The sequence below is a fragment of the Hypanus sabinus genome, chromosome 25, assembly GCF_030144855.1.
Source record: "Hypanus sabinus isolate sHypSab1 chromosome 25, sHypSab1.hap1, whole genome shotgun sequence".
NCBI classification, from domain to species: Eukaryota; Metazoa; Chordata; class Chondrichthyes; order Myliobatiformes; family Dasyatidae; genus Hypanus; species Hypanus sabinus.
In genome coordinates this window covers 6,209,320-6,234,458 of record NC_082730.1, presented here as the reverse complement: position 1 = coordinate 6,234,458, position 25,139 = coordinate 6,209,320, and the positions used below count along the sequence as shown (strand labels likewise).

General features: G+C 44.1%; 1 protein-coding gene across 2 annotated transcripts; it reads right to left on the bottom strand.

The window, feature by feature from the left end:
* Positions 1-5,474: 5,474 nt before the first annotated feature.
* On the bottom strand, positions 5,475-25,139 carry LOC132381258 (complement decay-accelerating factor, GPI-anchored-like). 2 transcript variants are annotated; one of them, XM_059950639.1, is made up of 6 exons: positions 24,957-25,139; positions 22,663-22,854; positions 17,025-17,121; positions 13,590-13,663; positions 8,011-8,164; positions 5,475-5,541 (listed from the first exon to the last, which is right to left on the bottom strand). In XM_059950639.1, exons 1-6 carry the CDS (start codon positions 25,024-25,026, stop codon positions 5,532-5,534), a joined length of 597 nt encoding a protein of 198 aa, XP_059806622.1. In that variant the 5' UTR covers positions 25,027-25,139; the 3' UTR covers positions 5,475-5,531. The 2 variants fall into 2 exon arrangements, with proteins under 2 accessions (XP_059806622.1, XP_059806621.1); XM_059950638.1 differs by lacking the exon at positions 5,475-5,541 and having other exon boundaries at positions 7,779-8,164; positions 24,957-25,138.

Genomic DNA, 25,139 nt, shown 5'->3' with positions numbered 1-25,139 from the left:
ATAATACAATTTTGGAAGCCATTTATTTACAGGGTTGTAAAGCACACAGTCTGGTGTGTAAATTATTACAATCTAGGAGCCGCACAGTACTGGAGCCTGACAGCTCCACTTCCTCCACTGTGCTTTAGAAGTACATTTGATGTTGGGTGCCAGATCATTCCCATCTCTCAGTAATATCCTCATTCCCAAGGATATGTGCAGCCCTTTTTAAAAGTATGAGCTTGAATATTTCTCCTCATCTGCCTTCTTGATGTTTTTATATTCAAACGTTTACTGGTGCTGCCTGATGAGACTATAATGCATAGGAGCAGAATTAGGCTATTCAGCCCATTGAGCTTGCTATGACATTTGATCATGGCTGATTTATTTTCCATGTCAATCAATTTTCCTGCCTTCTCCCCATATCCTTTAACACCCTTACTAATCACTAATGTATCAACCTCCACTTCAAATGTACTTAATGATTGGGCGACCAGAGCCATGTGTGGTAATGATTTCCACATATTCACCAGCCTCTAGCTAAAGAAACTTTTCTTCATCTCTGTTAGAAGTCCCTCTATTCTGAGGTTGTGTCCTCTGGCCCTAATCTACCCTATTATAGGAAACAACCTCTCCACGGCCACTCTATCTAGGGTTTTCAATATTTGATTACTTTCAATAAGATTTCCCCCTCATTGCTCTAAACTCCCAGCGAGTACAGACCCAGAGCTGTCAAACACTCCTCATATGTTAATCCTTTCATTCCTGAGATAATTCTTGTGAGTCTCCTTTGGAGTGAATTGCTTTATTGTCTCATTTCAATCAAAGCTTCTCATCATTTTGAAGCCCTCTATTAGATCACCATAGAACTTTCACTCTTCCAAGCAGAACAGCCTTGATGTTTTTAGCTTCTTGGAATGGAAATCTTTCATCCTGGTTGACCTCCAGAGCAACACACAAAATACTTGAGGAATTCAGCTGGTTAGGCAGCATCTATGGAAGGAAATTGATGGTTGGCGTTTTAGGCCGAGATCCTTCTTCAGGACTGGAAAGAATGAGGGAAGATAGGCAGTGACAAGGGGTGGGGGCAGAGTGGTGAAGCAAGAGCTGGTGGGTGATGGGCAAGTGAGAAAGAGGGAAGAGTGGGAATATTATGTAGCCCCCTGGCACACTTTAGGCTCGCTCAGCTGGCTTTTGTCTAGGGGGAGCAGCCTTCGGCCCCGCCAAACTGGGTAATCAGCTTGTGTGGATGCTGTGTGATGTCCCCACCCCACCAAATAACAGACAGTACACCATATGCGATTAAGTGATTACACTTTATAGAGATTACTAGAACTAAGTGATTAATAACGATACAGTATATATGAAGGAAAAGAAAATAAAGAAAAAGCGCCAAACTTATCAAAGTCCAAACCCCTTTGTGCTCAACAGTTGGAGCTCAATTAACAAAGCTTTCTGGTCACCATTCGATCCCCTCCATCCTCCTCGACTTGTAGCTCAGGACCACCCGAAGTGACCAACCAAGCACCCCCGGCACGTCTGCCTTCGTCTCCTCTCTTCGCCGAAAACCTTGGCCTCGGACCCCCACTCAGGGTTCGCTCTGTTGCCCAGCTTACAGCATCGCGTCCTCTCTCTTTCACCCCCTCGTGCTGACTCCCCAAAGGCCCCCCCAACACTAGCTTACAGACCCACAAGAAGGAATAACATTAGTCCCAATTGGTTAACAAATGAATACAATTCTCGTTATCAGTAATTTTAACCCAAACAAACTTTGAGAGAAAGCACTTATCATAACAAAGAAGCATTCCTACTTTTAACAAAACAAAGAAGCCATTTTGATTAACATACACAGTAACAAAAAACCTCTTACACCAAGAAGAAACCCCCTTACAATTGTAAGAAGCTGGGATGTGATAGTTGGAAGTGACAAAGGGATGGAGTCTTATAGGAGAGGACCATTGAATGGAAGGAAGGAGGTGGGGAGAGGATCCACTGGGAGAAATGTGTGGTGATGGGCAAATGGAGAAGGTGGAGGAAGAGAAAGAGTGATGAGGGCTGGTAGGATAAGGGTAAAGAAAGAAGTGACAGGGGAGAAGAAGTTACAAAAAGAAATAGATGTAAATGCCGTCAAGTTGGAGACTACCAAGGTGGAATAGGAGGTATTGCTCCTCTGATCTTTATCTGACCTCAACAGGGCAGTGGAAGAGGCTGTGGACAGAGATATCAGTGTGGGGATGGTTGTCTACTGGGAGATCCTGGCTGGTATGGTGGACGGAGCAAAAGTACTCAAACTCCTCTGTACATGTTCTAACTTCTCCACAATTTTGTACTGTGCCATAATGTCCTATGCTCTTACATTCTTAATATGCCTAGAATCACCTTCAACATTCCACTGTTTATGAAGTACCTGGACTTACTGTATATTGGATTGTGTTTGTGTCCCAAGGGATCTTTCACTACATATACACCTGTCTCTTTTATCAATATGTTGGTCTTCATGTTTGCAGAACTAACCCAGTTACCAAATAGTTGGAAACTCTGGCTGTTGAAACAAGCTGTGGCCCATGGTACCCTCTGCTGTGTTACACTTTGGAGACTACAGGGTGAACATCTTCGGGAATTTGGAAGCCATCAAATCTGTATTTTGCTAAAGAAGAAAAATTGAGTGCCACACTTTTAACTGCATGAGTAGATGCGGATTGTTTTAATTTATTTTCAGATGGTGTCAAGACCAGCAGTCATTCCTTCCCAACCACTCCTCAGCTTGATTTATCACATTTACACCAAAACATATGGTAAAGTATATCATTTGTGTCAATGACCAACACAGTTGGAGAATGTGCTGGGGGCAGCCCACTAGGTGCCATCGTGCTTTTGGTGCCAGCACAGCATTCAGACAGCATCTGGAGGAAACCAGAGCATGCAGAGAAACCCGCAGACAAACTCCTTATAGACAGTGACGGGGTTGAACCTGGATAGAACTGTAAAGCATTACCCTACTGTGCCATACAAGATCTTGCAAAGAGTAATTGAACTATGTTGTTGTGTGCCTGTAGTGACCAAAGGACAGCAGTGATGATTTCAGTCACCGTTACTGAGAAGTTTTAATAACTTCAGATTTACTAACATGTACTTGCCAGCTGCCCCAGTGAGATTTGAACACGTATCTCTGAGTCAAAGGGGCAATGTCTGGCTGCAGTCCAGGTAATTTAACCACCATGTTATGATAGCCCTGAGTCAGCTCTTTGCAGCATGACGCAGTTTAACAACTGCTATCACAGGTGGCAATCTCAGTTCCCTGTGACATTGGACAGCCTTACAATCAGCGACTCTAACCGCTCCACTGTTCTGAGAGTTTCTATACGAGAGCAACCCTGTGGAGCAGAAATGCCGAGATCCCTGTAATCCTGCCAGTTCACAAAATGAAGTTCTGGGGAAGTGGCCTGTCCCTGCAGGACTGGTTATTGTTCTGTGTTAGAAGCAGGTCCATTGGGTTATTAAAGTCAGAGGGTGGGGAAAGGACTGTGGGTTATTTTGGTACGTGAGATTGCTGATGTGTTTAGTATCCCCAAGAGATCCTGGAAGCCCTATGTGCAGAACTGTGGATATCAGTTGGCAGGGGGCTGCTGACACTGCATTAACGTGAGCTGTGGCTAACCTCCAGCATAGTGTGAGCCACAGGAGATGCTGGCCTGGGGGGTAGGGTGGGTAGGGGGTGTGGAGTGAATAAGCTCTGCTCTGTGTGGAAAGCAAAAGAAGGGCAATTTACCGCTACCTTGGAAAGGCCACTGATGTGTGTGTGTGTGTGTGAGAGAGAGAAAGAGAGAGAGAGAGAGAGTAAAGAGGACATGTCCTGGGTGATGGGGGTCCTTAATGATGGATACTACCAATTGAAGGTGTCCTCATTGGTGGGGTGGTGGGGAGGCTAGTATCCATGATGCAGATGGCTGTGCTTACAGCCTCCGAGGTTTCATTATTACTTATCAAAAAGAATTCAATGCACTTGTTACAAATTATCTCTTTAATTTCTTTAGATGGGAGATGAGATCAAATGTGGAAAATTCACAGCAAAACATTTCTGTCGATCACATCAAAAAGCTATTGGAGATCCTGGTGTTGTGCAATGCCTTTACTGTCCCTTTTCTGTCTCTGTGTAGCGAAGAACTGTGGATATCCAGGAGAGATAGTGAATGGATATCCTTTGGCAGCAAATACTACCTTTGGAAGTAGAGCCATTTTTTATTGTAAAAAAGGGTGAGTTTTTGGATAATGAAAATGAAAAAAGATGTAGATGCTAGAAATTAAAACAGAAAATGTTATAAACAGCAAGTCATACAGCATCTGTACAGAGAGAAGCAGTTATGTTTCAGGTCCAAAATTTAACAAAATAAAGCAGTGATCTTAAATTGAAGAGAAGATGGCAAAATGAATGAGTAAATATTGCAAGCTTGATTTCCAGTACACTTCCTGATCTTGCATCCTCTGCTCTTTCCTCTAACCCCATACCTTTTCCTTACTCCAACTCCCGCTGTTCTCTCTTACCTTCCCTGACCCTGAACAAGCATTCCTCAACAGAGGTCTCAACTCTGCTTTCATTCTTAATGAATGTCGAATTTGATGTGATATCAAACTCTTCTTCTACCACCACTGTGCCCATTCTCTCTCTCTCTCTCTCTCTCTCTCTCTCTCTCACACACACACTCACACACACAATTTCTTACCTTCAGATTTTCAAAGCTCTCTTCTTTTCAGAGCCACATTGCTCTCTGTTTTGATTTGTACCTGGGTCATTTCTCTATCCACAAGTAACATGCTGTGGATACTTAACACTAGAGATTCTGCGGATGCTGAAAATCCAGAGCAACGCACACAAAATGCTGGAGGGAACTGAGCAAATCAAGCAGCATCTATAGAGGGGAATATACAGTTGATATTTTGGGCCAAAACCCTTCATCACGAAGCTACTGTAGATACAGCACGTCTGATATACAGGTAAGTACTGGGATTGCTCAGCAGGGAGAGAAGCAGAATCAATACATCAACTGCATAACCTTCCATAATCCAAAACGTTGACAAACATCTATAGATGCACAGAGGAGACTATCCAGCCTGGTTGCAACACCAATGCCTAGGAATGGAAAAGTCTACAGAAAAGGGTTGATACAGCCCATAACATCACAGGCAAGCACATCTAGAAGGAGCGCTGCCACAAGTTAGGAGATCCATCATCATAGACCCCACCATCCAGGCTGTGCTCTCTTCTCACTCATTGGGCAGGAGGTACAAGAGCCTTAGGTCCCACACCGCCAGGTTCAGGAACAGTTATTTCCCTTCAGCCATCAGGCTTCCAAACCAGCATGGATAACTTCACTCACCTCAACTCTGAACTGACTCCACAACCAACAGACTCACCATTAATGATTCTGCAACTCAGATTTTCAAAGCTCTGTTCTCAATATTTTTTTTTATTTGCATAGTTTGTCTTTTGCACATTGGTTGTCTCGGTCTTTATTGATATATTTTTGTAAAATCTGTTGTATTTCTTAATTTTCTTATAAATGCCTGCAAGAAAAATGAATCTCAGGATAGTAAATGGTGACATATATTTAATTTGACTTCACGATAGAGGAATCCTCAGAAGTAGAGAGAGTGAGCAATTTCAAGTTTCTGGTATTAATTTCTCTGAGGACCTGACCTGGTCCTGACATATTGATGCAGTTATAAAGAAAGCAAAACAGCGGCTGTATTTCATTAGGAGTTTGAGGAGATTTGGTATGTCACCTAAAACACTTGAAAATTTCTACAGATATTCTGTGGAGAGCATTCTGACTGGTGGCATCACCAACTGGTATGGCAGGGGTGTGTTTGGTGGGGGAGGAGCTACCGCACAGAATCGAAGTAAGCTGCAGAGAAATGTAAAATTAGTCACCTCCATCATTGGTTCTAGCCTCCAAAGTATCCAAGACCTCTTCAGAGAGTAGTGCCTTAAAAAGATGGTGTCCATCATTAAGGACCCCCAGCACTCAGGACATGCCCTTCTCATTGCTACCATCAGGGAAGAGGTGCAAGCCTGAAGACACACACTCAGCAACAGCTTCTTCCCCTCTGTCATCCGATTTCAGAATGGACATTGAACCCTTGAACACAATGTTTCTGCACTACTTAGTTAATTTAACTATTTAATATACACATACTTACTGTAATTCAGATACAAGAGGGTAAGATTGGGGTTTGACTGCTGTCTGTAAGGAGTTGTATGTTTTCCCTATGACTGCGTGGGTGTCATCTAGGTACTCCAGTTCCCACCCACATCCCAAAGACATTTAGTTAGGGTAAGTAAGCTGTGGGAGAGCTCTGTTGATGCTGGAAACAGGGTGACACTTGCGAGCTGCCCAGCTCAGTCCTCGCTGATCTGATTTAACTCAAACACACAATTTACTATGACAAATAAAGCTAATCTGAAACACCACTACTTGGCAAATTTCCTCCAAGCCTCACACATTATTCTAAATTAAAAATGGTCAGTTTTTCATTGTGTGTGAACCTCCTTGCCACCCACCTCCAATGGCATTGTCAGACACCTTCACCACACGTCTGCAGCAGTTCAAGAAAATAGCTCAGCACCACCTTCTCAAAGAAAGAGAGGATGGACGATAAATGCTGACCTTGTTGAATCATTCAGGTGGAGCCACAGAACATCTTAGCACAGAAATAGGCCATTTGGCATCTCCAGTCTATGCTGAACTATTATTCTACCTGGCCCCATGGATCTGCACCTGCACCCTAGCCCTCCGTACCCATCCCATCCATGTATTTATCCAAACCTCTCTTAAACATTTAACTAAAATCTGCATTCTCCACTTCCACTGGCAGCTCATTCCACACTTACACCACCCTCTGTGAAGTTCCCTTTCAGATTTCCATTAAATAATTAATCTTTCATCCTTAAACTATGACCTCTAGTTTACTGTCATTCAATTTAAGCAGGAAGAAGTGTTTTTGCATTTATCCTATCTATATCCTCATAATTTTGTGTTATATTTTTAGAAGAATATACTATTGTATTATTATCAGCAATGATATCCCAATCTGCAGGTTCTATTGTCAATAGAAGTGCTTGTGGCAGTTGCAGCAAGGCAAGGATTAAGACAATGTCCAGGCAAGGATACTTTGCAGATCATGTGCAGCCAACACAGGCCTTTGAAGAAAGGTTTTTGAGGAGCATAACTTCCATTAGCACAGCAGGGGATCAAAAGTATTTGACATTCCAAGTCAAGATAAGGATACTAAGAAAAGATTCTAGGGTGACACTTAGTACTGGACAGTTACTTTACTAATTCTGAAGTATTAGTCACCTTTAATGTATGGATTCTGCTGGCTATTAACACCTGTAGTCATCATCATTATGTGTTGTGTTGTATGATGTAGGTGATTATAGACCCATGACCACGGTTGTTCTCAGCAAATTCTTCTTCAGAAGTGGTTTGCCATTGCCTTCTTTTGGGTAGTATCTTTACAAAATGGATGACCCCGGCCATTATCAGTACTCTTCAGTGATTGTCTGTCTGGCAGGGTGGTCACATAACCAGGACTTGTGATATGCATCAGCTGCTCATATGACCTGATTTTTGCTCCTGAGTGTAAACCAACATGGTCCAAAACTAGTCTTTGTGAATGTGTTTTTTTTCAGGCCACCCAATATGTATTGGTGTTAAATGTAGCTGTGTTGATCCAATCCTGTCTACACAAGGGAAAAGCTGAGATGCAATTAAAGCTTTGAAAGTGTAAGAACTTAGAAACTTTGATACCATCCCAAAATAATTTACTGTGCATTCTTCATTTTATTAGTTTCTTCAAGACCATTGACAATAGAAATTCCAATACCACAAATGAGCATGCAGTTTTAACAATGTCAGAATTTCTCAGGTTTACATGGAATATAACTTTAGTAAAACCTGATGTGATTATTAAATCATAACATTTAAGCATGAAGAATTTAGAACTCTTTAAGGAATATTTTGATTAACATACTTCTCTGCTTCATGAAGAAGCTTCTCTTTTGATCTAAGAAGTTCACGTTCCCTTTCCAGAAGCTGGTAGTATGATTTGATCACGTTTTCTTCCTTGTTGATGAGCTCATGTCCAAATGTGATCATTTCGTTAAGGATTCCAGCTGCAGTAGATACTGCATGAAGAATTAATATGATTATTTTCAGTTTATGATTGTATATATAATCATGAAATTTCTATAATCGTTCCTGAACTTCCTCAATGACTCTCTTATCGGTTAACATTTTTATGTTATTCGAGATTAACACAACCAAGCCAGCACAATCTGATAATTGAGAACAAAGTTTCAAGAACAAAAAAAAACTTTCTTCTAGTGCTTGTTTTTAATATAAAAGTGTAGTCAAAGAGCATTTGTAACTTGTGTTAGAGTTGTACAGTGTAGTATTAGGTCATTCAGCCCATGCTGTTGATGCCAACCTTTTTGCCTATTGGCATTGGTCGTAGATTCATAGAGCGCTACAGCAGAGAAACATGTCTTTTGGCCCATCTAGTCGATGCCAAACTGCAGTCAGACAATGCATACCCCTCTCATCCATTAACTTGCAATCGAACCCGCATCCCCCACTTTTGCTGGCAGGTCATTCCACACTCACACCACTCTCTGAGTGAAGAAGTTCATCCTCAGATTCTCCTTGAGTATTTCACCTTTCACCTTAAACCTATAATATCTAGCCCTAGTCTCACCAGAGAGGGGAAAAAGCCTGCAAACATTCACCCTTTCTATGCACCTCATAATTTTGTAAACCTGTATAAGATCTCCCCCTATTTGCCTGCTCTCCAGGGAATAAAGAGCTAACTTTCAACCTTTCCTGATAACTAATCCCGTGTGCACACTTAAGGACTGTATCCATCTATGTTCCCTATAATTAAAGTCCTCCGATGCAGTCAACCTCCTGGTGAATCCCCTCTTCATCCTCTCCAGCACAACCACATCCTTCCTGTAGTGTGTTAAACAGAAGAGCACATACACTTCCAAGTGCAGTGTAACTGGGGTTTGTAAAGTTTATATTCAATGCCCCAAGCTATGAAGGCAAGAATGCAGAATGTGTCACCACCCTGTCTGCTTGTTTAGCCATTTTCTGGGAACAATGTTCTTGGATCCCTCAAATGTTCATTATTCTTTGGTACCCTACTATTAACTGCTTATACCCTAACCCTATTGACTTTCCAAAATACATCACCTTGAACTTGGGCTTAATTTCCATCTGATAATATTGCACCCAACTTTCCATCTGATCTAAATCCTGTTGTAGCCTTTGGCAACCTTCCACAATACACCAACTTTCATGTCATCTACAAACTTAGTAATCAGTCCTCCTACATTCACATCCAAGCTATTAAAGCATACCATGGACACCAAGAACAAGAATCCTTGTGGTATAGCACTGGTCAGACTTCCACCATCACTTTCTGCATCTTGTCTCCAAGCCAATTTTGGACACAATTAGCCAGATCACTTTGGATCCTATGTGCTTTAACATATGATACCAAATTATCATGGACTTTGACAAGTGTATTATGGAAGTCCATATAGATAATGTCTACTAGCCTGCCCTTTTCGGTCCTCTTAATTCCCTTTTCAAAAAAGCTCAATCAAATTAGTGAGGAAGGGTTTCTCTACACAAACCCATGACTATCCCTAATGAACCTCTTTCATTCCAAATATACAAAAATTCTATTCCTTTGGACTTAATACTGTAGTTTTCCTGTCACTGACACAAGGCTCACCCCTTATCTCTGCAGCCTCTTTAAATAATGGAACAACATTTACTATCCTCCAGTATCTCGACCCTCACCTGAAGTTAACAAATATGCAAGCCCCTCATTCAGAGTTCCCTTGCTTCCCATAGCAACATGGATAGAGCATGGAGATTTATCAGTCCCCTGACTTGCCCCAGATAATCTACATACCCCTCCCTGAACTCACTCTCTGCCACATATTTTTTGGTGAATACAGATGAGAAGTATTCATGTGGGACCTTGCCCACATTACAACATGGAACAGTGCAGGTCCTTCAGCCTACAATGTGATCCGTTAACTTGCTTTAAAATCATTCCAACCCGTCTCTCCCACATTCTATTTTTCTATCATCACGTGTATTTACTGCCTACATTCAATAACCATCTCACCCTTTCCCAAGCTATCATCTTGTTCCAGTGGTACAAAAACCTGAAGTCCCACATTGCCAGGTTCAGGTATAGCTGCTTCCCTTCAACCATTCAGGTTTTGAACCAACTGGCACAGCCCTAATCACCACAGTTTAGCAACACTATACAACACTGTGTGCATTGCTTGGATTTACAGCATCTGCAGATTTTCTCTTATTTGTGATTTAGTAATGCAATGACAACTTTGCTCACTTTACACTGAAATTGAATTAATTTTGTTTTAATTATGTTATTGTAAAATTGTGTATAATTTATATTGAGTGCTTCTTATCCAATGCTGTGATGCCACTGTAAGTAAGTTTTTCATTGCACCTGTGCACACATGTACTTGTGGGCATAGAACAGTACAGCACAGGAACAGACCCTTTGGCTGACAGTGTTGTGATGAACAAATTTGGTAATGAAATGGCTAACTAATCTAATCTCTTCTGCTTATACAATGCCCATAACCTTCCATTCTCCTCATATTCACATGCCTATATAAACCATAAGACCATATACATGAGCGGAATTAGATTATTTGGCCCTTTGAGACGTCTCCGCCATTTCATCATTGCTAATTCAATTTTCCTCTCCGTCTCACCCTCCTGCCTGCGCCCCAATCCCTTCATGCCCTGACCAATCATGAATCTATCAACCTCTGCCTTAAGTATACTCAAAGACTTGCCCTTCACAGCTGCCAGTGGCAAAGAATTCCACAGATTTACCACTCTCTGGCTGAAGAAATTCCTCCTCATCTTTGTTCTAAAAGGATACCCCTCTATTCTGAGGTTGTGTACTCTAGTCTTAGACTCTCCCACCATAAGAAGCATCCTCTTTACATCCATACTATCAAGGCCTTTCACTATTCAATAAGTTTCAATGAGGTCACCTCTCATTCTTCTGGATTCCAGCAAATACAGGCCCAGAGCCATCAACCGCTCTTCATATGACAAGCCATTCAATCCTGGAATAATTTTCATGAACCTCCTTTGAACCCTGAAGTCCCACAATACTCCCAAGTGAGGCCTCATCAGCGCTTTATAAAGTTTCCACATTACATCCTTGCTTTTATATTCTAGTCTTCTCAAATTGAATGCTAATATTGCATTTGCCTTCCTCAACCACAGACTCAACCTGCAAATTAACCTTTAGGGAATCCTGCACAAGGACTCCCATCCCTTTGCACCTCAGTTTTTTTTGTATTCTCTCTCCATTTTGAAAATAGTCAAATCTTTAATTTCTTCTGCCCAAGTGCATGACCATACACTTCCCAATACAGTATTCCATTTGCCATTTCTTTGCCCATTCTCCTAATCTGTCTAAATCATTCTGTAACCTCTTTACTTCCTCAAAACTGTTTGCCCATCCACCTATCTTCATATCGTCTGCAAACTTTGGCACAAACCTATCAATTCTATCATTCAAACCATTGATACATAATGTAAATAGAATCAGTCCTAACATAGATCCTTGTGGAACACCATTAGTCACCGGCAGCCAGCCAGAAAAAGCTCCCTTTATTCTTACTCTTTGCCTTCTGCCAATCAGCCACTACTTTATCCAAGCTAGAATCTTTCCTGTAATACCATGGGCTTGTAGCTTGATCAGCAAGCTCATGTGTGGCACCTTGTCAAAGGCCTTTTGAAAATCCAAGTACACAACATCAATCAATTCTCCTTTGTCAACTTGTTTGTTATTTCTTCAAATTCCAACAGATTTGTTAGCCAAATTTGTGCCTTGAGTAAATCATGCTCTCTACAGTCTATTTTATCATGTGCCTCCAAGTACCCTGAGACCTCATCCTTAATAATCAACTCCAACATCTTCTCAACTGAGGTCAGACTAACTGGCCTATAGTTTCCTTCTGCCTCTCTCTCTTCTTGAGGAATGATATTTGTAATTATCCAGTCTTCTGTAACCATTCCAGAATCCATTGATTCTTGAGAGATCATTACTAATGCCTCCATGATCTCTTCAGCCACTTCTTTCAGAACTCTGGGGTGTACACCATCTGGTCCAGCTGACTTACTTACCTTCTGACCTTTCAGTTTCCCAAGAGCCTTCTCTCTAGTTATGGTAACTTCACACACTCCATGTCCCCTGACACATAGAACTTCCACCATATTGCTAGTGTCTTTTGCTATGAATACTGATGTAAAATACTTATTCAGTTTGTCCACCATTTCATTGATCCCCATTAGTACCTCTCCAGCATTGTTTTCCATTGGTCCAATATCCACTCTCGCCTCTCTTCATGTATCTGAAGAAACTTCTGGTATCCTTTTAATATTATTGGCTAGCTTACTTTTGTATTCCACCTTTACCTTCTTAATGACTTTTTAGTTGCCTTCTGTTGGCTTTTACAAGCTTTCCAATCCTCTAACTTCCTACTAATTTTTGCTCTCTTGTATGCCCTCTCTTTGGCTTTTACATTGGCTTTGACTTCTCATGTTAGCTATAGTTGTGTCATCTTTCCTTTAGAATATTTATTACTCTTCGACGTGTATATATATTGTGCCTTCCGAATTGCTTCCAGAAATTTCAGCTAAGTTGCTCTGCCATCATCCCTGCTAGTGTTCTTTTCCAGTTAATTCTGGCCAACTCTCTCGTGCCCCTGTAATTCCCTTTATCCACTGTAATATTGATACATATGCCATCTCATGCTTGGCAATGCGTTCCAAGCATCCAGCACTCTGTATACAAAAAAACTAGCCCCTTACATCTCCTTTGAAATTATCCACAAATACATGCCCTCTGTTATTAGACATTTCAACAGTTAGAAAAATATATTGTCTCTCTACACTATGCCTCTCGTAATCATATAAACCTCTAACAGATCTCCCCTCAGCTTCTGCTACTCCAGAGAAAACAGCCAACTTTGTCTAAACTCTTGTTATAGCACATGCCCTCTCATCCAGGCAACATCCTGGTTAATCTCTTCTGCACCCTCTCCAAGGCCTCAATATCCTTTGTATAATGGGGCCAGAACTGTACGCAATACACCAGATGTAGCCTAACTAGAAAGCCGAACATAACTTCTTGACCCTTGAACTCAACACATGACAACAAACATGATTTTGACATAGAATGCCTATAATTTCATAAATTGAATGCACAATCAGATCATCAGGAATTTGTTTTATATCTCTTTTTGATTGTGGAAAGAAAATGTTGAAGATTGGAATGACAGAAGAGAATGCTTATGTATTAGGCTGGGTTAAACAGTGCAAACAAACCAGAGGAACAGGTGAATCTCCTGGCTGCAGTCAGAGTTCTCTTTCCACCCCCAGTCTACCAACTGGGTCAGATATATCAGATGCTACAGAGTCACTCAGTGATCAGGTGTTAAATGTATCTGGTCCTTAGGAAGGACAACAAGATTAACTTACCCGTGCAGGTTGGCTCCTGACCCGTCCAGCCACTGGAACCACATATACGCACACCTCCTCCGCTCATCCTGTATCTGAAAAATAAGTCACCAGGAAAAGTTGAGATAATCTTTACTGTTAATATCTGTTGGACAGGAAAGACTCCCAGTGCTAACTTAGTGCCACATCTGCCTGCAGAGAGTTAGTAGTGTTAACAAAGGGCACGTCATTCCAGGACAGCATGGTATGGTAGTGGTTAATGTAACTCCTTATAGTGACAGTGATCACTGATTGGGGTTGTGGACTCAAGATGAATTTTGCTGTGTGTTTCGATTTGTACATGTGACAAATAAAGCTGTTCGAAGACCAATTATCTGCATTTGGTCAAAGATGGTAGCCAATTGTAAAGGAAGATGTTTGAAGAGATTTTTTTCTTTAGATGCACCAATATTCCATGGATGTTAGATGTGGGAATTTTGGGACTAGGTGGGTAGAGTAAATTCCATGGAGCCTAGTGTTAGAGGCAGGGTGGGGGTGCAGCTGATCCCACAGGAAGTTCTGGGATGCCTGGCACTGGGTGAGGAGTGATCCTGGTGGTAGCCTCTTGACTTGAGGTTTGCCCTGAGCACTGAGGATGTGCTAGGGGTACCCTGTGGGCTCCCTGTGCTGTTAAAACAAACAAACAAACATATCAGCTCTGAAAATGTGGTATTCGGGAGGTTGATGGTTGGGTTGAGTTGTTCTGTGATCTTGGCAATTTACTTGCAAATATTTTGTCACCATGCGAGAAGACATAATCAGTGTGCTGTTCATTTGTAGTATGTCCTCCAAATGCTTGACCTTTTATTACTCATCAATCAGTTGATTGGTTATCATCAGGGAAGCTCAATTGTGATGTAGGGAGGGGGTCTCGTCACGATCTCACAATTGAGTTTCTATAGTGATGATCAATCAACTAATTGATAAATATACAAAGGCCAGACATTCAGAGGACATACCACAAGCGAAGATTGCACTGATTATGTCTCCGTGCATGGTAATAGATTGTCATGATTGGAGAAAAACACCTCCCAACCAAACATATCAACAGCCCAGACATGGGCTCCTGGATTAAATTGCCATGGGTCCAGCTAACAATTCTCACACTGTCTCCTAGTGGCTTTGCAGGGCTGTTCCTTCCCCTTTGCAATTATCAAAAAAAAACTGCAGAAGCTGCAATTCTCAACTTAGAAAGTAAACAAGCTCCCTTCTTCCTCCAAGAGGACCACAGCCTTGTTTTTGCTCCGGAACCTTGGTCTTAGCACTCAGATCTGCAGCTGGATCTTCAACTTCCTCACAGACAGGACCCAGGCTGCAAAAATAGGGGAAAAGCTCTCCTCTACAATCACTCTGAGTGCCGGTGCCCCACAAGGCTGTGTACTCATTCCCCAGCTGTACTCACTGTACACCCATGATTGTGTAGTCAAGTTTCCATCGAACTCAATATATAAGTTTGCTGATGACACCACAATTGTAGGCCGTATCTTGGGTAATGATGAGTCTGAGTACAGAAAGGAAATTAAGAACCTGATGGCATGGTGCGAAGACAATAACCTATCCCTCAACATAAGCAAGACAAAGGAATTGGTTGTTGACTTCAGAAGGAGTAGCGGACCGCACGACCCCATCTACATTGGTGGTGTGCAAGTGGAACAGGTCAAAAGCGTTAAGTTCCTCAGGGTGAATATCACAAATGACCTGACTTGGTCTAACCAAGCAGAGTCCACTGCCAAGAAGGCCCACCAGCGCTTTTACTTCCTGAGAAAGTTGAAGAAATTTGGCCTGTCCCCTAAAACCTTCAATAATTCTTCTGGGGTGCAATACAACCTGGTATGGAAGTTGTTCTGTCCAAGACTGGAAGAAACTGCAGAAGATCGTGAACATAGCCCAGCACACTACACAAACCAATCTTCCACCCTTGGACTCACTTTACACGGCATGCTGTCAGAGCAGTGCTGCCAGGATAATCAAGGACATGACCCACCCAGCCAACACACTTTTTGTCCCTCTTCCCTCCGGGAGAATGTTCAGGAGCTTGAAGATTCATACGGCCAGATTTGGGAACAGCTTCTTTCCAACTGTGATAAGACTGCTGAACGGATCCTGACCTGGAACTGGGCCATACCTTCCAAATATCCGGAGCTGACTTGCACTATCTTACTTTCCCTTTTCTATTTTCTAATTATGATTTATAATTTAAATTTTTATTATATTTACTTCAATTTGTACTTCAGGGACTGCGAAGCGCAGAATCAAGTATCACTGTGATGATTGTACGCTTTAGTATCAATTGTTTGGTGACAATAAAGTAAAGTTTGGAGGCTTGCTTGCCTCAATGACCCAGAGAGCTAGGTTGGCTGGAGTCAGGGCTTTGTCCTTTGGTTCTTGCCAAACAGGTCAAAAGTAGAGGCCTGACTAAGAGTGGTCCACTGGTCCTCCAGGTTTGGGGGTTCAGCTCAGGGCTAATAACCCTGACTGGTCAAACAAAACTTTCTGAAACATCAATGAAGAATCCTTCTACGTTTGAGTGTGATGGTATTCCTGAGCCTCCAGCTGGGACTTGCACAACTGGCAGTGAAAACCAAGTGGAAGCTACTGACATAATGAAGGAAGCCCTGAACATTGCCAGAGATGGAGGGCCTACATTCCTGCCCTAAATGCCAGTGGTGCAATGGGCACACTTGTGAAGCACCCTTCTTAGTCCCTAAGCTGTAGGTACACTCACAGTGCTATGAGGGAGGGAATTCCATGATTTTGACCCAGCGACAATAAAGGAACAGTGATATGTTTCCAAGTCAGAATGGTGAGTATCTTGCAGAGGAATTCCAAGTGGTGGTGTTCCCAAGTATCTGTTCTTGTCCTTCTAGATGGTAGAGGTCATGGGTCTGGGAGGTGCTGCCTTACAAACTTTGGTGTGTTGCTGCAGTGAATCTTGTAGCTAGTACACACTGCTGCAATCTATATTTAGATATGAAGCAAATTGAAGGATTTGGGGTTTGAGCAGGTGTAATGTGATCTGTGAATGGCAGAGCAGACATGAGGAATTGAATGACCACCTGGCACCTGGACTTACTATGTGACGGGTGCTGTAGCACCTTTGGGTGCATTGCTGACCTCCCAGTGCTGGGCTACTGATAACCACACCGGGAGGAATTCACTGACACAAAACCCAAAACACACCCCACCCCTCGGCAAACTCTTTCAGACATTCACCTGCTCTCAGTGACGGACCTCAATGTTCATAGTCTGTCCTCACAGTCTGTTCTGATAACACCACACAGTGTTTAACAGCATCACCCACTGTATTCCGTTGGTGAGACATTAAAGCCACTTCCCTGGTCCTCAAGGTAGATACAGGCACACCAGCAGAAACATGGTCTTGTTAACAGTCCCACTCAGGGATATGCACAGACTCACCCTTCATTGCACTGATAAACAGCCACACTTCCAAACGCAGTAGAAGGAGCCACAAAAGCTCCATTCTCAATCTCCTCTGGATTACCACAGTCGACTCCTGGACAGTGAAAAGCAAAGTTATCAATTACCAAAGAAATTTTTAGAAGAGTACAGCACTATACAGGCCCTTTGGTCCACAATGTTGGGCCGACACAGTATTAGAATCAGGTTTATTATCACTGAAAAAATGTGAAATTTGTTGTTTTGGTGCAGCAGTACAGTCAATACTTCAATGGACAGAGTGTTCTGAGCAGTTTTAGGCTCTATAAAAGATGTGCTGGCATTGGAGGGGGTCCAGAGATAGAATATTGGAGCAGGCTCAATGGGCTGAATGGCCTACTCTGCTCTTATGGTCTTAGAACATGCCCACTACTTACTAACAATAACCTGTATACCTTTGGTATGTGAGAGGAAACTGGAGCACCCTGAGGAATCCCATGTAGTCACAGGAAGAACATACAAAACCTCTGACAGACAGTGGCGGGAATTGAACCCTGATCGCTGATCATTGGTGCTGTAGAGCATTACACTAACCACTACGCTGCCATGCTACCCTGACGTTGCAAAATACAGTACTGTGCAGTAGCCTTAGGCATATATATATAGTTAGAGGCCCAAGACTATTGCACAGTCTGTAGTAATTTTATGTATTGCACTGCACTGCTGCTACAAAAAAAACAACAAAATTTTATGACATGCAAGTGCTGAAAAACCTGATTCTGATATGGGTCTCTATTGTGGAATGAGAATGGGAAGACAGCAGAGAGAGGGCAATCATAGTTGGGAAAAGGAGGAGGGAGCGGGATGCACCAGAAAGGCATCCTGTAATTAATAAACCAATTGTTTGGAATCAAATTATCTTACCTGGTGTCTCAGGGCTGGGTGGGTCTGCTCTGACACCACCCTCACCCCACCCCACAGAACCAATTCTCTGCTACCTGTCCCACCACCCTTCCATGGCACTCCAGCCTCACCGTTCCCAACTTCCTTTGCTCTTGCCAGATTTACAATCTTGCTCTCTGCATCAACTCTCTGTAGTTGATGGTCAGTACTGTGCAAAAGTCTTAGGCACCCTACCTATAAATAAGAGCACACCTTGAGTATTGTGAGCAGCTTTAGGTCCCTCACCAAAGGAAAGATATGCTGACATTGGAGAGGGTCCAAAGGAGGTTCACAAGAATGATTCATGGAATGAAATAGTTAATGTGTGAGGAGCATTTGATGGCTCTGGGTCTGTACTCGCTGGTGTGTAGAAGGATGAGGGGGGATTTCATTGAAAACTATTGAATATTAAAAGGCTTAGATAGAGTGGATGTGAAAAGGATGTTTCCTATATTGGGGGAGTCTAGGACCAGAGGACGCAGCCTCACAATAGAGGGACGTCTATTTAGAACACAGATGCGGAGGAATTCCTTTAGTCAGATGTTGGTGAATCTATGGAATTCATTGCCACAGACAGTTGTGGAAGCCAAATCATTGAATATGCTTAAAACGGAGGTTGATAGGTTCTTGATTAGTCAGGTCATCAACTGTTACAGGGAGAAGGCAGGAGAATGGGATTGAGAGGGATGATTAATTAGCCCTGATGAAATGGTGGAGTGGACTTGATGGGCTAAATGGCTTAATTCTGCTATGTTTTATGGTCTTTTAATAATAATAATAAAAATTATCACACTTTTCACAGAGACAATATAGTTCAATGTGCTTTACAATGGGATAAAATGCAAACATAAAAATAAAATAACACAAATAAACATCACTCAGAATCATACTCTTCCTTCCCCTACATCCACATCTATTCCATTTCCACCTATTTTTTTTAAATGGAGTGGGATTAACGTGAGGAGAAAGCCTGCAGGATGCTGCCAGCAGGGAAAGAGGTGGAAGAGGGGGTCACAGTAGCATAGCAGGTAGTGTAACACTTTACAACGCCAGCGACCAGGGTTCAATTCCCGCTGCTGCATGTAAGGAGTTTGTATGTTCTCTCCATGACTGCGCTCTGGTTTCCTCCCACAGTCCAGACATATGGGCTAGGGTTAGCAAATTGTGTGCTTGTTGTGTTGGTGTCGGAAGCACGCCCTGCCCCCAGTACAGCTTGGACTGTTGGTTGTCGACTCAAATGACACATTTCACTCCATGTTTTTGATATGTCAATGCAACTGAAAGAAATAGCAAATCTTTAACTGGAGCTTGCATGGGGGAGAGTGCATGCGCTGTGTCTTTGATATCTGAGGCACTGCTCGGAGATGGCTGTAAGCATTCGAAGAATCTTGCAGTGTGAGCTTTCAAATCTGGCTGAGGTTACAGGGGAGGTGATGGGGGTGGGGGGTGGGGGGGAAAGACACACCAGGTGCAGGATCTACTCTTTGTGTGAAAGGAAATGAATGAAATCTAAACTAACCCAGTTGAACTAAAACCATACTCTCTGTTGCTAATGTCTACTCTGCCTGTGAGTAGACCTGGGAGTCACCTGAAGTTTAAACCTCTCCTTGTATGTTGGAACCAGACAATCAGAGGAGTCTGTAGACTTCTCCCAAGCCCTGGCAGCTCCTGGAAACAGCTGTTTGATTGATCCCTGGCCCTGCTTTCCCCTTCAGGCCCTGCATGTGTTTCCTTTCTAAATATACCCACTGGTTCCCTTTGGAAATGCTACACTTGTCTTCCATTATTAGGTTTCTTGTCTGCTACTGACATTAAGCTGGCTTTTACATCCAAGTGCACTGAGCAGGTCAGATCTTACTGTCAAACAAAAACTGTACACAAACATACAGTACAGCACATTACAGGTGCTCAAGGCTTTACAGTACCAGCGATCAGGATTCAATTCCTGCCATGACCTGTAAGGAGTTTGTACGTTCTCCCTGTGACTGTCTGGGTTTCCTCCCAATGCCCAAAGATGTCGGGTTAGACTTACCAATTTGTGGGCATGCTATGTATGTTGGTTCTGGAAGTATGGTGACATAGACGGGCTGTCTCCAGCACGTCCTCAGACTCTGTTGGTCATTGATGGAAACAACACTTCTCAATGTATTTTTGATGTACATGTTATCTCAGTACCACTTTGCTGCACTAATCCCAAATCCATGATTTCCTTAATAGCTAAAAATCTATCGACATCTGCATTAAATATACTGTGCCTAGCTCTCCGCAGTCTCAGATAGAGGCCTATCTCGTGTCACTGTCCTCATTTGCTCAACTCCCACCCCTTGATCTTGAGACTCTGCTCTTTGACAACCATCCAGTTTGGGGAGCTATCTCTCCCATGAGAATTTTCTTTAAAAAATTGTTCTGATAAACCTTTGGAAATGCTGCACTTGGGCTATTTTGTGGAGGACAGGAAGGATGTGCCGGCTTGGAGAAGGTGCAGAAGAGGTTCACCAGGATGCTGCCTGAATAAGAGGACATGAGACACGAGGGAAAGTTGGACAAACTTGTGTTGTTTTCTCTGGAGAAATGGAGGGGAGACTAGATAGAAGTTTATAAAATTATAAGAGGTAAAGATAGGGTAGACAACTGTTTCTGTTTCCGAGGGTTGAAATGTGTAATATGAGAGGGTACACATTTAAGATAAGAGGACGAAAGATTAAAAGAAATGTGCAGGACAAGTTTCTTTTACAGCTTGAGTGGCTGGTGTCAGGAATGGTGGAGGTAGATATGATAGTGGTGCTTGATAGAGACGTGCATGTGCAGGGAATGGAAGGGTAGACGAGAATTAGTTTAATTTGGCATTGACACTGAGATGAAGAGCCTGTTCCTGAGCTGACCTGTTCTGTGTTCATCGTCAATAACCAACATTGTAACAGCTCAGTACCATTTAACATGGGAGGGGATCAGGAACTTTAAACTCCTGGGTATTACTATTCCAGAGGACCTGTCCTGTTCCAGCATGCAAGCACAATTGCGGAGAAAGCATGGCAGTGCCACGACTTCCTTTGGAGTTTGAGGAGATCTGGCATGATATCAGAAACTTTGACAAACTTCTATTGATGTGTAGTGGAACGTGTTTTGACTAGCTGCATCACAGCCTGGTATAGAAACACTAATGTCTTTGAACAGAAAATCTTCAAAAGGTTTTGGATTTGGCCCAGTAAACCACAGGTAAAATCCTTCCAACCATGGAGCGCATCTACATGAAACGCTATTGTAGGAAAGCAGTGTCCATCACTGGAGATCCACCCAGGCCATGCTCTTTTCTTGTTGCTGCTATCAGGTAGAAGTTACAAGAACCTCAGGACATACACCACTAGGTTAAAGAACAGTTACTACCCCTCAACCATCAGGCTCTTCAACAAAAGGGCAGAGACACACTCACTTGCCCATCCACTGAGATGTTCCCACAACTAATGATTTCACTTTCAAGGACTCTTTATCTCATTACCTCAAGTTCTTGTTACTTATTTATATTTGCATTTGCACAGTTTGTTGTCTTCTGCACTCTAGTCTTTCACTGATCCTGTTATTGGTACTATTCTATAGATTTGCAGAGTATGCCCACAGGAAAATAAATCTCAGGGTTGTATATGGTGACATATACGTACTCTGACAATAAAATTTACTTAGAGTTTTTTCCATAGCCACAGAGTGTGTGAGTAGTGAATGTGAAGGAGCCTATCAATGTCTGATCGCCTTCCTGGAAGTCCAGGTGACCACTGGATGGTATAATACCCCAGCATCGTGTGGTAGAGTCAGAATTGAAGAGCTAAACATCTCCTGTTAAAATCACACATATACTGAAGTGTAGCTGGTTGTATTTGCAGAAGGATCCCTGTTCTGACTAAGCTGTCACTGAGGAAGGCCTGTGCATAAGGTTGGCAGGGTGATACCCTGATCATGGAAAGGTTGAATAGGTTAGGTCTTTACTCCCTTGAGCAAAGGGGAATGAGGAGTAAATTTGATAGAGGTACACAAAATTGATTGAGGGTGGCAGGATAGGGATACGTCTCTACCAAGGGAGGTGTAAGGTGCTTCTTTCCTCAGCTCGCCTGCAAATCACCCTTGGGCAAAGTGTAGCACCCGCTTTGCTATGGGGTCACAAGAAGTCACGGAAGCAGGTGTGGATATCACAAGTCCTGGTTATGTGACCACTGATGCCAGGCAGAGAATCTCTGAAGAGTATTGATAATTGTGTTGTAAAGACACTGTCCAGAAGAAGGCAATGGCAAACCACTTCTGTAGAAAAATTTGGCATGAACAATCATGGTCATGGATAGACCTTGATCACCTACATCATATATATTGACAATGATGATACAAAGTTGTGAGGGGTATAGATAGGGTGAATGCAAACTGTTTTTTTCTACTGAGGTTGGGTGAGACTAGAACTAGAGGTCATGGGTTAAGGGTGAAAGGTGAAATATTTAAGGGGAACTTCTTCACTCAGAGGGTGGTGAGAAAGTGGAATGAGGAAGTGCTGGATATGTGTTCCATTGCAACTGTTAAGAGAAGTTTAGTTAAATTCAAGGATGGGAGGGGTATGGAGGGCTATTGTCCAGGTGAGGGTCAAGGGAACCAGGCAGAATAATGGTTCAGTATGGGCTAGATAGGCTGCAGGGCCTGTTTCTGTGTTGTAGCACTTTATGACTCTATGTCTATGACTTACGCTCACAAGTGGCATCCAGTGGGGTCCAGGTTAAACCCTCCTCACAGCTGACCGAATCTGAGCTTTCTTGCTGGAGGACATAACCAGGGTAGCAATGATACAACACCCTGGTACCCACAGGAAAAGATGTCGAAGATAGGAACTCCGCAGAGGGTGATCCATTTTCCAGGTGTGGAGGGTTGCCACACTCATCTTGGGAAAGTAAAAAAAACACCACATTTAAGCTGGTGGTTTGCAAATGCAGGAACAATAACGTTTCCAGATTCATTGGCCCAGAGTTTGGGGTCAGCCACCTGCTCCCCCATTGCCTGGCCCATGGATGTCCTGTGAGAATGGTGGGACTGTCCTTGTTGCAGTTTCCCTATCCTGGCATACATACCATTGCATGGAGAGCCGAGATAAGTGTCACCCGAAGACTGTTACAGAGAATGACAGTCAGCTTGGTCACACCCTAACTTAGCCAACTGTCAAAGATAAACGTCTTTCTTAACAGCTTCTGCAGTCAGGAAGCAGTAAAATTTAAAGTAACAATTGAAGTAATCAAACCATCATTTAAAGCTCTGATAAGATATTAAAAAAATAGAAGTTGTGATATTTAAGTGAACCAAATTATTTTAGGTTCCCTGAAGCTTACCTCTCCTCCATACAGCTTTTCCTCTGCATTGGAGAGCTGCAGCTTGGATGTCTCCAGTCTCAATCCGACCGTGTCCGCACCAGGTCCAGTCTCAGTCTGGCCTTGTCCACACCAGGTCCAGTCTCAGTCCTGCTGTGTCCACACCAGGTCCAGTCTCAGTCCTGCTGTGTCCACACCGGGTCCAGTCTCAGTCCTGCTGTGTCCACACCGGCTCCAGTCTCAGTCCGACCGTGTCCACACCAGGTCCAGTCTCAGTCCGACCGTGTCCACACCGGGTCCAGTCTCAGTCCTGCTGTGTCCACACCAGGTCCAGTCTCAGTCCTGCTGTGTCCACACCGGGTCCAGTCTCAGTCCGACCGTGTCCACACCGGGTCCAGTCTCAGTCCGACCGTGTCCACACCAGGTCCAGTCTCAGTCCGACCGTGTCCACACCGGGTCCAGTCTCAGTCCTGCTGTGTCCACACCAGGTCCAGTCTCAGTCCTGCTGTGTCCACACCGGGTCGTCTCAGTCCGACCGTGTCCACACCGGGTCCAGTCTCAGTCCGACCGTGTCCACACCGGGTCCAGTCTCAGTCCGACCGTGTCCACACCGGGTCCAGTCTCAGTCCGACCGTGTCCACACCGGGTCCAGTCTCAGTCCTGCTGTGTCCACACCGGCTCCAGTCAGTCCGACCGTGTCCACACCAGGTCCAGTCTCAGTCCGACCGTGTCCACACCGGGTCCAGTCTCAGTCCTGCTGTGTCCACACCAGGTCCAGTCAGTCCTGCTGTGTCCACACCGGCTCCAGTCTCAGTCCGACGGCGTCCATATCGGGTCCAGTCTCAATCTGGCTGCTCACCTCCTGGTACCAAAATCGCAGTAGGTGCTAATCAGCCAGTATGGTCAGGAGTGTACTGTGGGGTGGTGGGGTTTAGTGAGGAATAGTGAGGGGCGGTGTGGTATAGTGACGGGGCATGGAGTGAACTCTTGACATCAATACCCATTTTCATGTTAACTGGCGATGGACGGCCAATTGCCTCGGCTGGCAGGCACTCTCTCTCTATCCTACTTGAAGGCTCCACTGGCTGGGATGCTCCTTCGTTTTCTGTGAGGTTCCCTCTCTCTTCCATGTGGGATCTCCCCTGGCTGGAATACTCCCCCACTGACAGGGATACCCTCTGCCGCCGAGGAGTTGCCCCTCTTTGGCTGCTAAGTTCCCTTTCTCGCTGGGAGTTTGCCCCTCTCACTGGCCAGGGATTTCCCTCTCTCCTATTGGCCGGGAGGCTCCCTCTCCCACCGGCTCCTGGTTGGAAGTGGCTTCGCTCAGGGTGTTCTCCGGGCCGGGACACGCTCCCGCTTTTCTCCCCGACGCATGGACTTGCGACTGGATGCCGGCGCCACTGTGAGAAAACAGCCTTGCCGCCGGGTTAGGGTCGGGGTGGGCACTTGGTACCCTGGCTGGATCGTCCTGTCCGGTACCGGGGCTCGCTCCTCCCTCCCCCGCACAGGAAGATCCCGTGTTTCTTAGCTCCAGGGGAACGGCGCCGACCCGTTCACGCACACATGCTCGGGCTGGAGGTGTCCCTAGCCACCGGGGTCCGGCGTCCGCAGTTTTTCTTTTCCGCCCGGGATCCAAGCTCCGCACCCCCGGGAGCGGCTCCCGTGCGTGCCCGCCGCTTACCGGCTGACCGCGTTGTCACTCGCGCCGACGCCGATGCTGCCAACAGGACGAGGAACGAAGCCCACGCCATGAAACCGGCACAGGGAACAGCCGCCGAATGTCGGTGAGCTGCCCCGCACCTCCGCCCATATATGTCCTGGTCCAAGTCTCCCCGGGCTGGTCGGCGGCGAATCAGTGAGCGGG

What these genes read in the sequence shown, in the direction of transcription:
- LOC132381258 (XM_059950638.1), bottom strand. Translation starts at nt 25,026, where the DNA reads ATGGCGTGGGCTTCGTTCCTCGTCCTGTTGGCAGCATCGGCGTCGGCG. An exon ending in AGTGACAACGCGGTCAGCCG is followed by an intron (nt 22,855 to 24,956) that starts GTAAGCGGCGGG and finishes TACTTTCCCAAG; the next exon opens with ATGAGTGTGGCAACCCTCCA. An exon ending in TCAGGAGCCAACCTGCACGG is followed by an intron (nt 8,165 to 13,589) that starts GTAAGTTAATCT and finishes TTCTTCATGCAG; the next exon opens with TATCTACTGCAGCTGGAATC.